The sequence below is a fragment of the Macrobrachium rosenbergii genome, chromosome 19, assembly GCF_040412425.1.
Source record: "Macrobrachium rosenbergii isolate ZJJX-2024 chromosome 19, ASM4041242v1, whole genome shotgun sequence".
Taxonomy (NCBI): Eukaryota; Metazoa; Arthropoda; class Malacostraca; order Decapoda; family Palaemonidae; genus Macrobrachium; species Macrobrachium rosenbergii.
In genome coordinates, this window is record NC_089759.1 from 1904165 (window position 1) to 1927813 (window position 23649).

Here is a 23649-nt window from a genome sequence, read left to right on the forward strand (position 1 = left end):
GGGTCTCAGACGAGCGCATGCTCTGGGGATAGATGAAAAATAGGAATCTGTAAGGTCAATTTTAAAGCCATATAAGAATACCTTCTTCAGGGCTGACTTGGCTGTGGTAATAGTGGCCGGGGCAAGGCCTTTCTCAAACAGTGACCTAAAGAAGGAAACTGCTAAATTAGTCGTCATGATTTTGGCTTCAGATGTTTTCAGGAAGGAGGCTAATTTTTTTACTGCTGAGTCATACTAAGAGTAGAATCTCTTTTGTCTGATTCTAGAAACAGAGTGTTAACAGGGTCAATGTTTGCTCCCTTTTGGGCTGCGAACTTTATAAAGTCCATAAAACTAGGGCATTCTGAATTCTTGAGGAAGCTGACACAGTCTTGGTTTGTACTGTCTGGGTCAGTTTGGGCTTGGGAATCCAAGACTCCGCAATCCCAGTTCCTGAAGAAGAGGGAACCAATTGCTCTTCAGCCAATAGGGGCTACCAGGGCTGGTTGACCTTTGAATGTCCTGAGTTTGTGTAATACTTTCAGCAGCAAGTTTATTGGAGGGAACAGATAAATCTTCTCCCAATTGTTCCAATCTACTGTCATCGCGTCCGTGGCGTACGCCTGAGGGTCCAGGTTCGGGGCCACATAACAGGGGAGCTTGAAGTTGCTCTCCGTCGCGAACAGATCCACTTGGAGACCCCGAACCTGGCGGCAAATCCAATTGAAGGATTCCCGTCCAGGGACCACTCCATCTCCAACGGAGTAGCCCTGGACAGGAATCTGCCACCATTCCGCACCCCCGCTAGGTGGGTGGCTGACAGATGCCAGCTGTGCTTGTTCGCCAGGGAGAAGATAGCAACCGTTACCTGGTTTACTCGACCTGATTTGGAGCCGCCCCTGTTGATGCAATGAACTACCACTGCGCTGTCCAATACCAGCCTGATATGAATCCGGTTGGGGGGGGCAGATTTTCTTTAGAGTTAGAAAAACCGCCATAGCTTCCAGGGTGTTTATATGGAACTGCTGAAACATAGTGGACCACGTTCCTTGTACTTTTTGTTTTGGTGAATATCCTCCCCAGCCACTTAGGGAAGCGTCCGTGTGAACAACTAGTGCCGGGGGGGGGGGGGGGAAATTGAAGCGGAACTGTCTTGGACAGGCCTCTGACTGTGGCCCAAGGCCGCAGTCTCGCCTTTAAGATTCGAGGAATAGAGGAGACCTTGTCTCTGAGCTTGACATTGGCTCGACTCCGCCACACTCTGTTTATGTCTTTTAATTTTGCTTTTAAGAGCAGGTCCGTCACTGAGGCAAATTGAAGAGACCCAAGGACTCTTTCTTGGGACCGGCGGGATGCTGATTGGTTTTTCAGAAATTTTCTGGTGAGAGATGCTATCTCCTTCCTCTTGGGAGGCGGGAGGGATAACGTGTGAGAGGACAGATCCCACTGGAGACCCAGCCACTGAAACCGGGACTCCGGAGTCAGGCGGGACTTCTCTCTGTTCAGCTGAAAACCTAACGACTCCAGGAAGTTGATGACCATGGACGTAGCCTTCTGACACTCCAGAACTGTTGGTGCCCAAATTATCCAGTCGTCTAGGTACGCTGCTAGGGATATCCCTCGAGACCGGAGTTGTTGAACTACCGTGTTCGCCAGCTTGGTAAATATCCTGGGCGCAATGTTTAGACCGAAGGGCATGACCCTGAAGGAGTAGGCTTGATTCCCGAGTCTGAAACCGAGGAACGGAGAGAAGTTCCAGCGCGAACCGGGCGTGATAATAAGCATCTGAAAGATCGATAGAGGTGGTGACGGCTCCACGCGAAGTAGAGTCTGTACCTGAGCTACCGTAAGCATGCGAAATTTGTCGCATTTTATGTAGAGATTTAGACGCAACAGATCTAGGATCACTCTTTGCTGGTTGGAGTCTTTTTTGGGAACAGTGAATAACCTGCCTTGAAACTTTAGGTGCCTTATTTTCTTTATTGCTTGTTTGTTGAGCAATTCTGCCACGTAATCCTGCAGGATTGGTGAGGGTGGCTGGTAAAACCTGGTCAGAGGAGGAGGGTCCTTGATCCAGCTCCATCCTAGACCCTTGGACACAATGCTGTGTGCCCAAGGGCTGAAGGTCCATTGGTCCCTGAACCAATACAGGCGACCACCTACCTGTGTGTTCTCAGTGGGAGGGAGCGGGTTTGTTCCCTCTACCACGTCCAGGCTTACCTCTTGGGGTGGTGTTGGATTTCCCTCTATGAGGGGCCCTGCCTCTTCCCCCCCTTGCGCTCCTATTAAGGCCGTGAAAGTATCCACGGCCCTCATAGGTAGGGTTGTATGCTGGCGAAGCAACATACGAAGGCGCGGCAAGGGAATGAGCTGGTTGAACCAGCACATATTGTTGGGGATGGGCCTTTGAGGTGGAGGGCTGTGCCACTGCCGAGACCGGGACGGCTTGGACTACCGCCTGATGGTGGGGTCTCTTATGCCTCCTGAATCGTTTGCCTCCTCTCGCCTGGGGGCCGCCAGATTCTGTGGTCTTACGCTTGTAGGCAGAAATGCCCCAGCGAGAGCGCAGACTCTGGTTGGCCCTTGTAGCCTCACTCAGGACACTCGTAACCTCTTCTTCCGGGAAGAGGTTAGGCCCCCAGATCGAGCTCTTCACGAGCTTGTTAGGCTCGTGACGGATGGTGGCATCAGCAAAAATGAACTTCCTGCATTCGAGTCTGGCCATGATGAATTCAAATAGGTCAGACTGAAAACCAGCTAGCAGGGACTTAGCCAAAACCTGGAAGAATGGCTCGTCAGCGCAGGAGACGGCAGTGGCTTCCATAAGGCAGACGGAGTTCAGGGACCGGGCTAGCTTAGTCCGGGCATCAAACTCCGCCTTTAGCAAGGATTCCGGCAGCTTGGGGAGCTGCTCACTGAACTGGGAGGAAGCACAAAAGGCGTCCAACTTCCCAACAGTGAAAGTGGACGGTGCATCCGTCCAGAACTCGTCACCTCCCGGGAATACCAGGGAAGTGGAGTCTGTTTCCCTCAGCTCCAGTAAGGGACTGCCTTCAAAGCACGCTCGGGCCGTAGCCAGAGCGACTTTGTTCAAACAGGGGGTGGGCAAGTTGTCACCCAGGGCGAACATGGTAAAGCTGCCCTTGAAAGGCGTCAACTTCGTATTGTCCGCCTGCCACTCCATCAGAGTGCGCAGGAGAGCCGACTGAGCTTGGTCCCTAGGGACGATCACCGTCTCCCTAGGAACCTTATCTGAACGAACCCATGCTTCCTCCGTCAGCCTAACGAAGCCTGGGTAGGGGGGCAAGAGATCGACGGGAAAGAACTCTAGTTCCTCCAACCGTCTCGTGCCAAGACCTTCGACCGTTAAGTTGCCATCATGCTGGATGGCCCGGAGGGCGAAATGCCAAGGGTTCCCGACGTCAAAAGGAGGGAGGTCTGCTGTATCAGGGATGACATACTGGGGTTCGGCTGCGGCTGGGCGAGCCATTCCCGCCAGTATGTTGTCATGGCTGGCCAACTTTTCTGATATCTTAGTGAATTTTGAGTCGACCTCCGCCGAGAACCGTTGAAAGAGCTGGTTCGCGAAAGCCTCCGCGTCAAAGGCAGGCTGGCGAGGAGGGCTTGGTTTTGATGCCCTCTTACTCGCGCCTTTGCCGGAGGAACCAGACTTGCTCCCGGAGGCTACAGGTGCTGAGACCTTAGCCTTCGACGGGGGGAAAGGCAAGGCTTTCCTGGAAGACGAGGACTTATAGCCCTTCGCCTTCCATGAAGTCTTCAACTTCAACTTGGGGATGGCTGATGGAGCTCTATCACCCAAGGAGGAAGACTTTACAAAACCTGTAAAAGAGGACACAGAAGAAGCTGGGGAGTCAAAAAGGGGGCCCGCCCCCACAACCTCACTTACCTCGCTACTTACCACCTGGTCCTGTTCTGTATTCATTGGTTCCAGGTCCAAGTCTAAAGCAGCAACGTCCTCCGAAACCTCGGCGTAAAGAATGTCTACTTGGGGTGGCTGGGTCGCATCCCGGATCTGCTGGATGATGGGGGTGGCAAGATCTTCTGGCACTGTGGCCGCCACCCGTGCGCCGGGGTAAAGCAGGTCCCTCAACTTGGCGTCGAGGACATAGGGCTTCCCCGACGGAACGTTCCTTCCAAACCCAGCCACCCAAGCGGAGGGGATTCCAAGGCAGACTTCTTGGAGGACTCGTCCACCTGTAAGAAAACCAACAATTAGCAGAACGAAAGAATAGTTTGAGAACCATGTAAACAGTATTCGATATGAGGAGCGCAATACGGAAGAAGACTGTCACTTACCGACTCGTCCTGGACGCTCGCACACAAGGTGAAGCAAACCTCACAGCCATCGGGGTGCCAGACTACTAGGTCGTCGAGCCGGACCGCACAACCAGCGTGGGTCCGGCACACTATGTGTCCATATGGTTGCTGCAGCGAAGCGGTGCACCCCGGCTCCTCACAGCGAACAGTCTGTAAGTGTAAAAAGTACATGAACCTACCACTCTAAGCAATCTAAAGCCGGCAAGGCCGGGAATTTCAGCTTACAACCGGAATACTCCGGTGGAGGAGAAATCCCTTGTTAAAAACTAGGCCAATAAGCTCTAAATTACACAGAGTGGAAGGTAAAAAACTTCCAGACCCCGGAATACTCCGGCAGAATGAAAGGTATGAGACAACAGGAACTAACCGCAAGGGTTGCCAGTAAAATCAACGGCGGAACCCCCGGGTGCAGAACCGGACTCACATATAAATATATAAAAGGAGGGAGGTGTGTACTTCGTTAGATAAATACACTTATCTAAATATGTATATACATAAACAATAAAAATAAACAAGTGATGGTACAAAGGAGCAAACCACTCCGGAGACCGGAGGGATCCGCCCCACTTATATATATTCCCCTCCTCTCGGACTTCCCCTTGCCAGTGAAACAAGGTGGGCAAGATGCTCGTAAGATACATAACATAAGCCGGAGCAAGTATAATAACCCAACCAAGAAACCCGACGGGGAGAAAAGAAGTGTGGGAGAGAGAGTGTTCAACACGTTCGAAGCTACGAGTAAACGAACCACCAACACCAACACAGCGATGCTAGGGACTATATGGGAGGGAGCGAATCCCTCTACCAAATGGGGGAGTCCCTCAACTCGGAGAAAACGCCATCTAGCGTCACCCGCACGAGTAGAGCAAGGCTGGGGAGGGGGAGGGGGGGAGGTGGTGGAGTGGGGGAGAGTGGTAGGCTACGAGAATGAAAACAGGAGACAGGGGGAAATGATTCACCCGCTCAACTGCACACACACACCACTCCAAGCATAATGAAACTTAGGAGGGTGGCCTACTACTAGGGGAGGGATGCGACCGAGCCTCAATGCCCGACTCCTGACTAGGCGAAGCCTAATAAAAGACCTAACCCAGTGTAGGCTAGGATAACGGAAGGAGTGCGGAAGGGAGGAGGAAAGCAAACAGGGAGAGAAATTTTGTGCCGAGAACCAACCGGGGCCGAGAAGAGGGGGCAAGAAGGCGACTAGCCTAGAGGAGACACATCCAAAGAACTCTATTCCCCCAAAGGAAGGAAGAGAACTAAGGGGCTCACTCTGCCCTCCAAAAAACGACCCCAGAGGAAACAGCAACCAAAACTCCCTCAACCTGATGGATCCTCCACGCCAAGGGCAAGAGGAGGGAAGCAAAACTAGCCTAGACTCCACTAAATAAACCATCACACACAAACATGGAATAAATAAAAATGTGCTCAACAGGAGCGTAGCCTACCTCGGGGAAGCGGTTAGATCTGAGGCTGCCGCTACCTCGAGGAGGTAAACAATGAATAAAAACAAATAGAGCACCATCGCCAAGAAATAATACAAATAGCCTAATGTAGACTAAGTAATAACAAGGAACCCAGCCTGGGGGGGAGACCTGGACGGGGCATCACCCTAAATTAGGCCGACAGGCCAACAATATGTAATACTCGAAAAAAGGGGAGGGGGCCACCGCAGGAAACCCACCAGGAGGAGAACCATGGGGCAATAAATAACATATAATGACAAGGAGACAACCCCAACAGAAAAGAACTGATGGGGTCGCCTCGCGGTCGACATGGCTGGCGGAGGACGCCGTGGCGTCATAATAAGTTCTCATAATTGTGAAAAGACGAGACCATTACAGCCAATATATAGAACAAAACCCCACAATAAGATGGTACTTAACTTGGAGATGGTAAAGCTGCTCGATGACATGATTAAAGATGAAAATATATCCAAAAGGGTACGAGCACACAAAAAAGGAATGGTAGCGATCACGTGCTAGAAAATGGAATGAGGTAGGTGGCGCTGGTGTCGCCGAGCTGGCGGGCGTTTGTGTGTGGGGGCTGTAACGGCTCACCGCTCTCTTCTGGGGGTTTTAACAGGGAGAGATCTTTCGAGTAAGACTCCGTGGTAGTGATCCTTCACTCACCCTTCGTTATACCGACGTCTTCCTTGGAGAAGACGCTCGATCTGGGGGTAGTAACCCCAGCTTTCCTGAAAGCTCTTTTTTCTCTGGTATGTCTAGCATTTTATACCTAGAAATTTGTGCTACAATGGAATTTCACCGGCTGACACGGGACCGGACTCAGAAATGATTTTACTAATTGCTTCTAATAACAACTTGGTTTTTTCACCACAGGGCTGCCATTATGCAGGACCTTCAGCTCAAGTGTTCCATAGCAAATTGCTCGTTTCACTTTTTGCCAGTGGGTGCAGTCCATACCACCTGCCATGTGCATAGCAGTTGTAAAAAACAAGACAAGTTTGCTTGGTTGCCACATATGTGTGAAATTTGTAGCATGCTCCAGGCAGCAAGTTTTAAGGATGAAACTGCTCTTTTTAAGCTGTCTTGATGGATCCTAGGGGGAGATTATATCTTTCCTGCAGAACTCTGGCAGCAAATATTTAACCCTTTCTCAGAAGATATATGTTTGGGCCAAAACCCAGTAACATCAGTCCCTAATACCTCCCAGGTTAACCCTGCCCAGGAAATATAGGAACCTTCATTTGGAGGTTAATTTCTTACAAAGGAATATGAAGTTTGATATTGCTACCGAAATGACCTTGCTGAACGCAGAAGGATCAGGGACACATCTTTCAGGTAACCATTGGAGAAACCTTCCAGAAGGAATTCATTAATTCCCCATGCAGTTTTCAGAAGCTGAACAGGATCCTTCCCCCAGAAGGGATACAAGGATCCACCTAACCCCAATTGAAATGACTACATGTTCAGAGGGGTATAGTATCTCACCCAGGACCTCTGCCCCCTGGGTAACAGGCAGTCACAGTTCAGCTGTGGATGCTCAGTCAGATTATGCAAGCCCCCCAAAAGGGATACACAGTTTGCAGCATTTGATCAGTGCCGTAAGGAAATTATGAGTAATATCAACGCTGTCCTTGCCACAGAACAGCAATATATTAGGAACAGGAAATTAAAGAGATCATGTCAGTGATGTACACTCCAAAGTGTAAAGGTACTGCATCCTGCAACCAAAAGGGAGAGTGGAAACAAATTCTGCCCAAACAAGGTCTGAGGTTAGAATTCCAACTGGAACCATCAAAATGGCCAGTTCAAACTATAAAACATCAGATCAAAACATAACAGGGACTCCAGTATTCTCCCCTGATGATACTGATAATCCTGGGCGAGATGCCTCATTGTGCATTTTCTCTGCTGATGGTAAGTATCTAGTCAATGAGAGAAAAACAATGATTGAAGTTGTACATGTGAAGTTTAGAGGCAGGGCAGCATTCCCTAATATGGAATGGCGCCTGATACTGCCTTCACCAGACAGGGAGAAACCTCAAAGGAAACAGTTCTCTTAGATAGGAACATAGCTATGAGAGCTGATAGTCAGCTCAGTGGTCTGGTTAAACTATTTTAATAATAATAATAATAATAATAGTATTAAAAGCTATAGATGACACCCTTTACCAGGTTAAAGGAAAGGAAGAGGGGTCTATACTTCCATTATGAATAAAAACCAACTTGCACACCAAGTACCCCCAGCCTTCTGTCCCTTCTCTTTTAAAATAATAAACCATGTGAAGGCAGACTTTCAAAATTGTGTAGTAACTAGAAAATGGGGGCCAGTGACAGAATTAAACCATTTGCCACAGTCCTCCCGGTTTCAAAAAATTCTACCAAGGAATGGGCAACGCTTTAACTTCCTTTCGAAAAGAAAAAGTTCCCCTTAGAAGTAGCTACCCAGCAATTTGGGACACCTATGAGAAGAATCTCAGATGAGACAGCTTCGTCAGAATTTCGTGCTAGGATCCACCTCCTTAGTATTCCACCGTGCTAGAAGTTGCCACCAAAAGGCTCCCAGAGGATTCCAGGACACTTTTTGCTGTTGTGGCTAAAAGTCTTATGAGAACCCTATGGGAAGCACTCTATGACTTTTTGGACTGGCGCTTGAAAGCACGAATGGAAACATTGGAAGGCTCCAACAAGTCACTTCCTAATGTAACTGCTTTATTTCATTCTAACCCCTTCTGTAGGGACCTGTTTGAGGATTTTGTTGTAACTCAAGTCAACGAGCAAGCACAACAAAATTGTACAGTATATGCTCTTCTGGGAAAAGGAGAATTCAGGAAACAAAAAACCCAAAATTTCCCTTTACCCAGTTCAAAAAGGCTCGCTCTGATCAAAAATCATTTATAAGCCTGCAGTCACCTCCAAAATTTTTCCTCATAAACAGGTAGGTAGTCAGAAGGGACAACCCCCTTCAAAAGGAAAGCAACAGCCACATAAGCAAGGACATCCTTTTCATAAGGTCCAAAAACCATCTTACAAAGGAAAAGGAAAAGCAATGCCCGGAATGCCTATCAAAGGAAAAGGAAGAGGGGGATATCAATAGGAATTGTTTTGTCGGGGGTCGGCTCCAATAGGACACCACAGGGAATGGAAGTCTTCTCCTTGGGAACACAGCATTGTTCACAATGGTCTGGGGTGGAGATGGTCTCATCCCCCCACCCCCCACCTTTAAAGGGGTTTTTTCAAGAACCAAACCCCTCTCTGGAAGATTGCATGCAGAAGACCCTATTAAAAGGTTCCATAAAGAAACATGCGTATATTCGCCACCAAGCACATCTCTTCAGTGTTCCCAAAAAGGATTCTTCCGAACGATGACTGATCCTCGACCTATCAACATTGAACATGCACATTGTTTGTCAAAGGTTTTGGATGACTACTGTTGCCCAAGTATGTTCAGTCATTCCAAAAGGGACTTGGACAGTTTCTATAGATCTGAAAGACACATACTGGCATGTCCCTATTGCCGCTCCCTTTCACCCCTTCCTAGGGTTCTAGATAGGGATAGATACATACAGGTTCAAAGTCATGCCTTTTGGACTAAACATTGCCCAAAGAATTTTTACAAAATTAGCAATTGTAGTTGTCCGGGAACTCAGGAAAGAGGGAATACAACTAATAGCTTACCTAGACGACTGGTTAATCAGGGAGTCCACAAGAAAAGAGTGCTTGAAAAACCTAAGAGCAGTGGTCAACAGACTCCAGTCAAAAGGTTTTATAATAAATTGGAAAAAATCCCGCCTCACGCCCAGCAGACGCTTGCAGTGGTTGGGACTGTGTTGGGATACTCTTCAGGACCTGTTGTCTCTCCCCATCAAAACTCAGAAAAGAATAAGGAGAAGCCTCAAAAGGTTTCTGGCACAGCCCAGAGTTTCCAGACAGCAATTAGAATGTATGATGGGTCTGCTGCAGTTTGCATCAGTAATAGATCCAATACTCAGGTTGCAATTGGAAAATCTGAACAAATTTTGGATATTGCACGCAAGAAAAAATTATGCAAGACCAATCTCACCAAAAGAATCAGAAAGTTGGGGAGATACTTTGGCCTTGGATTCGAAAGGAATCTCTGGCAGAACAGGCCACCCTGACTCCTCCATCTATACAAGTGACAATACACACAGATGCCTTGTGACAGGTTTGGAGGGACATTAGGAGGATCGCCAGGTGGCAGGGAGGTGGTCAGCTACTCTGAGAAATTGTTGTATCAATTTCCTGGAACTAATGGCTGTCTTTTTGTCTCTCAAAAAACTCAAGCCTCCAGAAGAGAGACATATTCTGTTGGTTCTAGACAACACAACTGCAATGTCCTGCATCAAAAGATCTGGACCATGCTCACATCTCAGTGTGATAATGCGAAGGATGGCACAATTACAGAAGTGGCACCTGTCTACAATTCACCTCACAGGGTCTCTCAATGTAATAGCAGACTCTCCATCAAGGGAAACGACAGCCTCAACAGAGTGGATGTTGGACAACCACTCCTTTTCAAACAATAGCCAACATGCTTCCACAACCAGAAGTGGACCTCTTTGCCCCATATGAGAATCACAGACTTCCAGTGTATATATCTCCGACTTGGACAGTCAAGCAACAGCAAGAGATGCCTTCCTACAAGACTGGAACAAATGGAAGACAATATACCTTTTCCTTCCATTAACCCAGATTTTGAAGATTTTGAGCAAGCTTCTAACATTCAAAGGAACTGCTTACTTAATAGCCCCAAATTGGCCAAACAGGCATTGGTTTCTATTACTCCAACAATGGGTGAAAAAAACAATTCCACTTCCCTCCTCTGTTCTATCCCATAAAGTGGGAGGGAAGGTCGTCTATGTATCCTCCTTTCTGAGCCGAGACCTTCACGTGCGGATTTTTTAAATATTGTCTACCATGAAAATTACACACCCAAAATTGCTAGGTACCCAGTGCAAAAATTACGGACATCATCTATTCGACAGTTCCAGTCCTTATGGAAGATATGGTTAGATTGTATCCATACTTACAGCGCAGTTGAGATCTGTATAGAAAGTTTTAAATTTTTTCATACAAGCAGTCCCTGGTTATTGGCGGACATTGTGATGATATCTGAATGTCGCCGATAATAAAAAATCTGCAATTTTCAGCCCTTTTTTGGTGATTTTTGGGGCTTATCAGCACCAAAAATTGCCGATTTTCAGTTATTGGCACCTCTGTTAGGTAATGTATCAGCGCCGATAATTGGGTACTGGCAGGAATCGGCGAATTTCAGTGCTGAAAATTGCCAATTTTTGTGGCTAAACAAGCGTTGTGAAACCGGATCGCCGATAACCAGGGACTGCCTATATACTGTATCTTTTTGAAGACAAATGCCTTGCTTTTAGAACAATCATGGCATATAAGGCAGTGTAACCCTTGCTTTATGGGTTCAGTATTGACTTTGGTATAAAAATTGTTGCTTCCCTTCTCCGGTCTTTTGCAATACAAAGACCTGCTCCCGAAAGGCTTCCAATTACTTGGTTCCTGAATAAGGTGCTTAAATTCTGTCAGCCCCTCAATTCATTGGATCCAGTACAACCACAACTCACATGCTTCCAAAGGCAATCTTCTTGTGTTAGTATTAGTAGCTCATATTAGTGAACTGGGCTCTCTTAGACAGGGACGATACATCATGCAAGTAGCAGACCTTCAATTGTTATTGTCCCCTGGCCCATCATTCCTGGCCAAGAATGGGAATCCTTTAAGAAGGAAATCTGCTATTCTTATAAGACAACTCAATTTAGCAGACAAAACATTATGCCCGGTTCAAGCACTTAAGGTTTACCCAGAGGTCACAGCAAATATCCCAGAAGGTCCGATTTTCCTACACCCTAGCACAAACAAACCACTCTCTACAAGGGCATAGAATAATTTTAGTGTCCCTCATTAAAAAGGCAAATCAACACTCCTTTCCTAGGTCACATGATATTAGGAAAGTAAGTACGTCATTGGCTTCTTCAGAAGTGTCTCTTTTGAAGACTTATCTGAATGTACAGGGTGGTCAACAGAGGCAGTATTTTTAAAACATTACTACCATGAGCTTGAACAAATTCAACTACACTCTATATCAGTAGATGGTATGGTTAGTCCTAACCCCATAGGCGCTACAGCGGAAAACCAGGGCTCTTCCTGATGGGTGGGTATGCTAACTATTGCTGGGGAAGGTGCAACAATACTGCAACCAAACCCAGCATGCTTAGGTAAGTCACTTTAGAACTATATCCATAAAGAATGGGCTTGAAACTTGTGGCTTGACCTGGGACCAGAAATTTTTTTTCTTTTATGTTGTTGGGATTAAAATTTGAGAGCTTAAGCCATTTTGTCACCTGTCAATCTCTTTGTAAAGACCCTTGAGGATGGAACAAGCAACTACACTACCAAAAACAGGTTTTGACGCAGGAAAAACCTATTTTTGGTAGTCGCTGTGAGTCCTCAAAACCCATCCACTTCCTTGACGAAAAGGCATGGGATTTGGGTGAGGGGTCATCCTGCATTGACCAACTGAAAGTGATGGTTTCTTTGGTCTCTTGCGAGTCTGTTTGTCGACAACATGGCGGACTGCGCATGTACATAATCACTTCCTATTCTAGCAGGTTTGATGAAGGAAATAACCTGAGCACAGCTTCACTTTAAGATAAGAGAAAGAGCTCTCTTATCTTTGAGTCCATTACATCCTCCATCACGCACTATAGTGTTTATCATCATGACACAATACCTGGCCAAAAGACCTACTAAAAGAGAATTCTTTGATATTAGTTTGGCCACCATGGAACTCTGACAGACCCGTGGAAGGTAGCTCCTTGAGGACTACACAGCGACTGCCAAAAATAGGTTTTTCCTACGTCAAAACCTGTTTTTCAGTAAATATATATGTGGAAACATGAGTAAGTGTATTTATTGTGTGAGTGCATTCCAGTATGAGAGCATATGCCCTTGCAGTTTTTAATTTTATTTTCACCCATTCATCCATACCGAATGACTTATTTGGTCCCAGTGCTTGGCCTCTGGCTTAGACATGGCATTTCATTCAAATCTTTCGGGCCATCCCTGTGAGAGCTGATAGTCAGCTCATTTGTCTGGTTAAACTATTTTAATAATAATTAAGGACGAACAGTGGCTATACTTTCCAAATATATAGATATCCAAAATATAGATAGATTAGTAAACTACAAGATGAATTGAACTTCCTTATACTCCCAGATGTTAAATCTCAAATACTGTACCTGTAAAACCCAAATTGACTTCTGTCGGAGTGACTTTTATGTCACCAAGACTATAATTAAATGATGAATACATATGCTCCAGCTAGGATTTAAACCTGTGCCTTTTGCGTCTGATTCAGAGGCTACAGGAACTTATACATCTGGCTATCAAGAAATATATAAGTGGGTTTAAACTGAGGTGTACTGTACATATTCCTGTGGAGTGCTGGTTTTGTACTGATAATCAAAATCAGCCATCATGATAGCTTTGTCCCTAATACATGCGTGAGTGTTTTATACTCACAAATATTTTGCCATAAGCACCCTTTGATATCATATATTCATTTAACCTGGGAGTAAACTACATTCAAAGGGTGATAAGTGTATCGGCTTGACCATGATTCAAATCTGTACGTTTTTGCTTGGATACAGATATGACAGGAACTTATCCATGCAGCTTTCAGGAGTGATATAGCTGAATTTGAGTCTGGTGTACATTGTTTCTTATTGAATTCAGGTTCTGTACTTAGAATCAAAATCAGTTGTTTCAACCATGATTGCTGGCTTAAGCTTTTGAGTGTAAAAGAGGCACAAGGTAGTAATAGGTAACAAAGCTATAGTAAACAGCCTTGTGTCACAAAGTAATCATTTAGCATTCATAAAGGTTACTAACTGTAAGCAAAAATTGACATTGCAATGGATTTTAACACATTTCAGGCAAGTATAAAATATGAAATTATTAAAAAAGCAATGGATTTTTACACATTTCAGGCAAATACAGACTATGAAATTATAAATAAGTGTATGATTGATTCTAAATAGATTAAGGAAGGTTAATATACAAATCTGGATAAAACTACACAAGAAAAAATCCAAGCAAAAGTTAATGTCATCTGTTCATTAGTGTTGTAGCAGGAAGAGCCCAAAATATAAAAATGTGAAAAAGTTTAAAAGGTAAGAAAACATAAAAGAAATACAATTCACACAGAACATAGGACAAATTAAATCAAAATGGTTTTATACAAAAAGCATAAATTTAAATTTGAAAAGGCAATAACTGTAGAACACATTAACTATCTGACTGGAACTTAACATAAATGAATAACCCAATTTTTTGCAGCTCAACTTATAAGTACTTTATACCAAATACCCAAAAGCAGTCTCATGGAAATACTGGGACCAATGGTAGCATTGTGCAGAAACATTGTTCCAAGTAAAACACCAAGTGTAATTATTTACAAAAAACTACAAAAAAGTCAATTCAAGGAACTGTATTGTGTACTGTCAGTTTTACTCATGGACTGCAAAATGCTATGGGTAATGTCTTCATAACACAATTTCATTGAAGTCTGTATTTATTGCCAGCTTATCGAAGTAATCCTCATGCTGATAGTGGAAGGTGAAGTAATCTACCAGGAGAGAAAAACTGTTTTTTTAGCTGTCTTCACTTTGGTATAACCCATCAGCATCTACTCTACTCTATTATGACCCACCAGTAAAGTGGAGAAGAGTCCAAGGGCCATCAGTATAAATGCTGCTACTTATAACTTCTTGTAAAATAATCTTTTACACTCCACAGTTATTATAAACAATGATTAAAAGGCAATGATACCATTATTCTCTTTGTAAATATTCGTAATGAGAGATTGCCAAGTCTGTGGTGTTTATGTGGTGATTTTGGTTGGGTACTTATTTTTTTTATTTTTTCCCTAAGGTAATGCAGCGCTACGTCTCTTTCATTGAGCCCACGTTGAAACCCTGTAAGTGGACCAAAAAGGATTCCGATAAGTTGTTGCAAACTGTCAATATGTTGCGTGTTGGCAATCACATTCCATGGTCACAGGTAAGATAAATACACTGGTTTTTGTTGTTTCTGTGAAGCTCTTGAGAGATAATCTTTTCTTTTAATAGTTTTTTCTGCATTACAAAAGAAATATTTAAGTTAGGCATGTGGAAAAAGAGGAATGTGATAGTATTATAAAATTCTAATCATATGCAGAGGAAAATGTAAAGTATTTAGGCATGTGGAAAGAGGTATTACAGAATTCTAATACTGTAGTATACAGAACAGAGAAAAATATGAAGTACAACTTGAAAGCTCTAGACCCATTAGACTGCTTGAAAATGGTTGGAAAATACTGTGAGAGAAAGTGGTGGAACAGAGTTCAAGAAAGGTATCGAAATTAACAAGAATTGTTAGTTTTACAATTATAAAACTTTTCTAGAAGTAATTTACTGAAGAGAAGTTGGTATTTTTGTAGGTCCTGAGAGTCATTCAACATAGTGTCAAGACAAGTAAATAGTTGGTGGTTGCAAAGGCTGAGGGTACCAAAAAGTTTTGATGAACAGCTAGTGATTTTGTACAGTAACACAAGATGTGGAAGGAAGGCAGTTGATCAGTACTATGGCATTTACTTTATCATGGTAATACAGGAAATGACAAAGTAGTGAAGACAGTAAGACCACTTGAAGTTTTGTATCCAGATGACCGAGTGTTAAGAGCAAACTCAGAACACTTTTGAAATGTTTACTAAATGGAAAAGTGGGGTGGGGGAACTGAAGATTGCAAGTCATTATAAAAAATAAGGCTATGTTGACAAAAAGGAAGTCAAGTAGAAGATGCAGTTCTGAAAATGATCATGTAGGAACTGTGGTACAGGATTACAATATACTGAAAGTAACAAATGTCACAGGAGCTGTACCAGACAATAGTGTGGATGGAATAGAGGGTATTAGGTGGCTTTAATTATAAAAAGAATTAATAAGGTGGAGGATCATGTCATGGCAAAGGAGAAAATTCTGGAGATGGATAAACATTTTTGTATCCTTAACTAAATACTGGATTGTGATGCCTGCATTGAAAGGTTAGTAAGAAAGTGAATGGCTATAGGCTACATAAAGTGCAAAAAGGTTGGTAGGCCATTTCAGAATTATGGTACATTGGAAGTATATTTTGAAAAATCTTCTAAATGAAGCGAATGAATACAAACTGTAAGACATTGGCATAATAAAAGGACTAATAGAAAATTTAACATTGGAAGAGGTTAAAATGTACCTTGTGAAGGTAAAGAGCCCCAGAACTATCAGGAATAGCAAGCTTATTGATAAAAGAAGCTTGAGAGCCAGTTGTTGATGAGCTGACCAAATTATATAAAAATAAGAGAAAGGCAGGGATGTTGACCAAAAGAGTAAGAAAAGAGTATTGAAATAATAATACAATCTAAAAATTGTTAGGGAAAAAGATTGCTTGATTATGCTTTGAAATTGTTGGAGATGATATTGTAGGCCTGCGAAAATTCTTAAAATCAATAATTGTTAGTTCGACATGATTGTCTTCTTTCTACTTTCCAACTGAACTCTTCATATGTTCCCTGTTTCTAAGATTTTCTGGGCCATATCCATGACTTTTCTGACAACTGTTCCTTATCCTGTGTATATAAAGAGGCAGCTGCAGGAAGAGTACTATTATATAGCAGAGAAGAAAATGTACCACATAGTCATGTACAGGCAGTCCCCGGTTATCGGCGGCCTCGGTTGTCGGTGATCCGGTTTTATGGCGCTTGTCTAGCAATGACAAAAACAGGATTTTCGACACCAATTCCTGGTTATCGGCGCCAATCTCCGGTTATCGGCATTGATCCTCGGTTATTGGCAGTGCTGATCCCTGGCTACTGGCGCCAATAAACCAGATACCAGCGCCGATAACCAAGGGTCGTCGCTATTATTGCTGATTTTCTGTTGTCGGCAGTTTTCAGTTATTGTCACGCTGTTGGGAACGGAACCCCGCCGATAACTGGGGACTGCCTGTATCTTGAGAAGGGGCATGACAGTTAGACAAATGATTGCATGTACATTGTATAAACCAAGGATGCTGGAAAGATCCATCAAACTATTGATGTTACTGTTTCATAACAATAGGAGTGAAGCTGTTGTCAGACTGTTTCTTCTGTGGTAGAAAAGTTTGACTTCATTAATGAATAAAGGCTAAAGTTTTTGGGATGAATTGCTTAGGGGAATCTTATGGGAGATTAGCCGTTAAACTCAGTGATCTGGTTAAACTTAATTTAGAATTTTGGAGTAAGTTAGGGAGGATGAGGAATGTAGGGATGAATCAAAGTTGTAGATAAAATTATGTTAGCATAAATGGAATTGTATACCTGTACTAGCAGGAGTGTGTTATTTGATCATAAAGAAAGAATGGGAGAATAATCATGAAAAGGGTGTATAATATAATTTAGAAAATTTAAAGAGGAAAAAGACAGAAACATCTAAGAAATCATGAAGCAACGGAACATCGAGACCTTTTTGCACCTACTGCATCAAGCAGCATGGTAAAGCATGCACAACAGTTTAATGTGTAATTTATATAAGGGCCGTGTATACTGTTGTTAAGGCATTTCTGCTGGTACTTAATGAACTTCTGAGGCTGGATAAATTCTTTCAGGCATTTCAGCAATGTGGATTGCAACTTGTTCCTCCAAAAGTTACTTGCTGAATAAGAAAGTATCTAAAAATGAAAATGCATGTAGGTGTAGTATGATTGAGCATTGAGCAGTAACTTTTCATGGTTTTTATTGCTGTATGTGAATTGTGCATGAATTTTCAGTATCTTTATTACCATAGATTCAAATGTTAGTTTTAATTGCCAAGGCTCTGTTCATTTGGAATGACAGAAATATTTGAAGACTAATGGTAAATATTACAAGTATTGATATATATATATTTGTAATTCATGTACCAAGTGTGTACTTTCTACATAGGTTCATCAACATTTTGTGGGGTTCAGCCGTGTTCAGATCCAAAGCCGATGGAGAATGATTGACCCAGATATTTCCAAAGGCCCTTTTACTGTAGAAGAGGATTTTCTCCTCATTAAGGTTTGTGTCTTGATTAATTTTTTTATTGTGTAAATACCTGTTACCAGTTTGTAATGTTTTCATTGGTAATTGAAAGAAATTAAAATGGCAGTATTAGTTACTGCAAGGATCCAAGGATGTGATTTTATTAAGTAGATCAACAGCAATGACCTATAATGCTGACAATTAGATAAAACAGTAAATAATTCATTATTCAGTAGAGAAATGAGGAAAAGAGGAATGATTATGGAAAGCAGGAAAAAGTAAAAAAGCAGGTTTTGATGAAGGAAAAACTTATTTTTAGTAGCCACTTTGAGTCCCCAAAGGAGTTAATTGTATGATTTCCCCAGGGCTTCATAGACTGACCAATAAATATCAAAGAATTCCCTTATAGTTGGTCTTGGCCAGACGAGTGCCTTTTATAGACATAGTGATGTAATATAAAATGATTCAAGGCAAGAGGGCTCCTTCCTTTGCCTACAGAGATTACCTGATTGTCCTTCACCCTTCTGACACAGATGTGACAGCAGCTCATAGACTGGCTAAGATCCCCATTACTTGCCAGGCCTGTGAAAGAAAAAATACTCACCACAAGTTCCAATGCCTTATTATTAGGGAAAATGGGTGGGTGTGGGGACTTACAGTGGCTTCCAAAAGCAGGTTTATCCTTTTTCAAAACCTGCTTTTTTATAGTGTAGCTGTTGTTTGTCCTCAAAGGAGCATACAAAAGAAATGGACAGGTGTCAAAAAGGCCTAGCTCCTGATTAAAAAATTTCAGTGACACAAATGATAAATAGCCCATGGTAAAGCCACTTGAGTTTTACCTACATTCTTTTATTCAGGGTACCCATTAGAGTTCAGCAATGAAGGATAGGAAAAAATGAGAACCTGTATATGTGCTATTTTATATTGTTCTAATATGACATCAGATTATGCTGTTTTTGTATATATAGCATTATTGCCCCCCTACACAGCAATATCTCAGGAATACCATGGCATCAAGAAGGCCCTTTGTTTTTTACTAAGGGGCCTGTGGGACAGGGACTTGCCATACCACCTACCAACACAGTGTACCCAAAGTTGTTGGACATCATGGCAGCATTGTGTGAGGAATGCTGCCTCTGATGATGACCTTGTGAACTCGGAGACTTCTTTGCAAAATTTCTCAACAAAAACCAGGGATGCACCCACCTCCTTGATGCCATGCGAACCAGGAAGGGGTACGTGCCGCCTTTCTAATTAGGGCCACTAAGACAATTGTAAGCCCATGCAGAGAAAGTGGCTTGTTTGTGATAAGATATAAGAAAAAAGGACCACCTGGAATGTTTGCTGCGACATCTAGGTAAACCTGAAGTGTTTGGACTTAGCACAGTGTTATCTGTAATTCTGAATTCCCTTAGAAGACTAGAGGATTTTTTCTTCAAAGGGTCCTCATTTTTGGCCTTGAAATGAAAAGCCAGGAGACAACAGTGACAGCTAAGTGTGTGGGTGATGAATGTTGTCCCCATCTAAGAGAGTTTGAATGCCAAGATGGTCAAGTGACCACCTATTGGAGCATTAGGACTACTGAATTGAGATGACATGGCTCAGAGAAACCTGCAAACTTCATTGCAGTGGCCTTCAACTCAGCACTGCGCATGTGCACACCAGGAGCCCTTTACTGACGAAACTACATCAAGGTCAACTGTTCAACTTTCTCATGACTGGGTTCCACCATCACCTTGACTCCTCGACATCTTCCCAAAGTCTGTAGCAAAGTCTGCAAAGAATTGGTGAATTTGTTGTCCCTGTTACTGCACATGTCTTCATTGAAGAAGCTTGTAGGCAGCCACTGGTTAATGGCGGGGGTTCCGTTCCCGGCCGAGCGCCACTAACCAAAAATTGCCGATGAACCTCTTAACGGTGCCGTTAACTGGTTATCGGCCCTGGTAAACTGCTTACTGATACCACTTACCGATACCAGTAAACTGCTTACCGGCACCGAAAATCGCTTACTGGAGCCGAAAGTCTAGTTAATGATGTCGCTAGCCAAGCACCATAACACCAAAACACTGTTAACTGATGCCGCCAGTAAGTGGGGACTGCCTGTACCAGGGGCAAGGTTAGGGACGACGCCTCTGCGATTTTTTATGAGACAGCCTTGGGACCGGAGGGTACTTCCTGATTTTCATCTGGTTATAGTTTCCATACATCTGGAAGAAACATTCCAGTGGTGGAAAGACAAACTTTGTCTTCGGCATGGGGTACAGTAAACCCCCCCGTATTTGTGGGGGATGTATACTGCAACCCCCCCCTCCGCGAATAGCTAAAATCCGCGAATACTTAAAACCCCTCTAAAATCACTTAGAACTGCCTATTTTGATAGTTTAAACACAAAATAACTCCAAAAATGCTTATATCTGAGTATTTTAATAGTTTTATCACAAAAAGTACATTTAGTCATGAAAATGACATAAAAATATAGTAATTAGTGAGTATTTCTCAGTGAAAGATACTACGAATGGGCGAATTTTCCGCGAATAATGGGTAGATACTTTCCACAGAGAAATCCATGAATAGGTAAGTCTGCGAATAGTGAGACCACGAATACGGGGGTTTACTGTATTGCTGGATCTCAAAGAGCCCGGACCTGTTGTTGTGTAGAGACAAATCAGACAGAGGCGTGGGGTGTGGTTGCAGGTGAAAGGCAGCTGTTTGGTCTGAGGACTCAAGAAGAGCAGCAACTTCATTTCAGTCTTTTGAACTGTTTGCAGTATGTAAGGGACTGCAAGAGCTGGAGGACCTGGTATGCAATTGAATGGTGGCAGTATTTTTGGACACCACCAAATCTTTGGTGTATCTGGAGCACCAAGGGGGAATGAAGTCTGAGTCTCTCTTTCAATTGACAAGGCAGAGCCTTTTATGGACAGAGAGCAGGAACATCACCTTACTGCCATGGTTTGTTCCTGGGAGAATGAACGTTATAGCAGCTGTACTGAGCCACAAGTATCAAGTAATAGCGACAGGGTGGACTCTACATCCATAGGTATGCAGCAGGCTGTGGAAGCTGAGGGGGTCCCCCTTCATAGACCTGTTTGCAACCAAGTGGAAACATCGTCTGCTTATTTTTTTGTTCACCCTTTCAAGATCCTCTGGTGTGGGTGGTGGATGCCATGCTGTTAGGCTTGTCAGGTCTGGACTGTTATGCTTTTCCTCCCTATGCTATGATCAAAAGATTTATCAGCAAGTTAAGCAATTCCGTAAGGTGTCACATGACATTGATTATCCCATGGTAGCCAAGGAAAGACTGGTTTCCAGACTGACTTCATTGGTTTATAGATCTGTCCAGATTTCTCTCTGTCATGAAGAATTTTCTGAAGCAGCCAAGGGAGGAAAGTTACCATCACAAGCCTCACATGCTACAGCTGACTGCGTTGAGACTGTCAGTACCAGAAAGGATTCTACAAATCAAATCTACCATCATCATTGGCCAGTTCAGTGTATAGGTCCTGATGCTATGTTAAGGGGCTTCCCAGCACTTGTACCTCTATAAACAACATTATACAGTTTCTTTTATTTCCAACATTATACAGTTTCTTTTATTTCTCAGCATGTGAAAAATTCTCAGTAGGAGCCATTAAAGGCTATAGGGCATGTTGGCTTCAGTTCTTAGACATAAAGGCCTGCATCTGTCTAAAGACAAAGATATCAAAGATATCACTAAAGCTTTTCAGTGGGAGGTCCCAGGTATCTGGTACCCCCTTTATCATGGAACTTAGATGTGGTCCTCAGGTTCATCTTGTTGCCGCCCTAAAGACATTAGAGCTAATGTAAAGAATCTATTTTGTACTGTCCAGAAGCCAGATTTTCTTATGAGTTAGAATGCAATGTCCTTTTTCATTAGACCTTTGGTGAAAGACTCATGCTAAATTGGTTACTGACATCTTACCTACCATGAAGGTAAAGCCACATGACATTTGAGCAGTGGCTATGTCTATCAGTTTTTGAAAGAACTTTTTTTAAGAGAAAGTTATTAAAGCTACTCAGTGGCATTGTAATTCTGATTTTGCTGTGAATTATCTTTGTGATGTGGAGATTCAATATAATTTTTGCAGAGCATACACTCCTGTATTTTGTGTAGGGGATATTATGACCGAGTTAAGTGGTAGCTTTACTTTTTTACTGTTTTCAGATCCAGATGTGTTTTTTTGCAGGGAAGTTTGGTTGAGTATAGGAAGTGTACCTTCATGTCTGTAGGTATTGTTACATATCCAGCATTGGTTCTGTGCTGAAAGGGGCATCCTCCAAAGAGACCTTAGGCATCTTCATGATGAGGTATTCATACCTGAGTGGCAATCCTCTTTAGGCAGCAGTAATAGCTTGAGGATTGAATTCACTAAGTAAGCAAACATTTATTTGCACAGAATTGTTTTGTACTACATATTTTATGTTGACAAAAGTTGTCTGTCGGGTGCCGAGTGGACGTAAAATACGTCGACTACAAAGAGTTTTTTTTAAATATTCGCAGAAAAATACTTATAGGCCTCGTTTGCGAAAAATTTTAAATCATGCCCCTTGAGGGATGCTGGGAGTTCACGGATCACGTTGTTGTTTTGTTTACAAGCATGACCCAGCTGCGCATGCGCGAATTTCTTTCTTATCCCAAAAGAAAGCATCAGCTAACTCTGCTGAAAATCTCAGAAATTCTTTAGTCACTTTGTCGTAATTTTTGCACCATTTTCTATTAGCCGTTACATAAAGTTTTATATATGAAAATGTGTGCAATTTCATGTAGAATACAACAAAAATTAACTCATGGTTGTAGCTTTTATCAATTTTGACATATTTTTATATAAATCACGATAAGTGCCAAAATTTCAACCTTCGGTCAACTTTGACTCGACCGAAATGGTCGAAAAATGCAATTGTAAGCTAAAACTCTTACATTCTAGTAATATTCAACCACTTACCTTCATTTTGCAACAAACGAGAAGTCTCTAGCACAATATTTCGATTTATGGTGAATATTTGAAAAAAACATTTTCCTTACGTCCATGCGCGCTAACTCTGCTGAAAATCTCAGAATTTCTTTAGTCACTTTGTTGTAATTTTTGCACCGTTCTATATTAGCTGTTACATAAAGTTTTATATATGAAAATGTGCACAATTTCATGTAGAATACAACAAAAAATAACTCATGGTTGTAGCTTTTATGAGTTTTGAAATATTTTCATATAAATCACGATAAGTGCCGAAATTTCAACCTTCGGTCAACTTTGACTTAACCAAAATGGTAGAAAAATGCAATTGTAAGCTAAAACTCTTACATTCTAGTAATATTCAATTATTTACCTTCATTTTGCAACAAACTGGAAGTCTCTAGCACAATTATTTTGATTTATGGTGAATTTTTGAAAAAACTTTTTATTACATCCGCTCATTACGAATTCATGCATCATTTTATGATAATATTTTCTCTGTGTTGCTTTGATTGTTTTACAATTTGTTATATACCAAAATCATTGCAATTTAGTGTACAATACAACAAAAAAAAATAACTCATTAGCTTTAACTGTTTTGCTCACAGTGCGATTTGTATACAATTATATATGAAAATTTTTTTTGCGCTGTCATATATTCCAATATTTATATATGATAATGATATTTTTTTCATTTCTGATGGTTGCATACTAAACTTCAGGCAATGACAAAAAAATGAGCCAAAAATGAACTCTTAATCTTAAAAACTAAGCGTGCTGTGATTTT

General features: G+C 42.6%; 1 protein-coding gene across 1 annotated transcript in view; it reads left to right on the forward strand.

Annotated features, from left to right (window-relative positions):
* LOC136848546 (uncharacterized) overlaps positions 1-23649 on the forward strand; it is a 401222-nt gene that overhangs the window by 195404 nt on the left and 182169 nt on the right. The window contains exons 10-11 of the mRNA XM_067120822.1: positions 14763-14891; positions 17809-17925. Of these exons, the coding sequence (XP_066976923.1) occupies positions 14763-14891; positions 17809-17925 (246 nt within the window). The remainder of the gene's footprint in view (positions 1-14762; positions 14892-17808; positions 17926-23649) is intronic.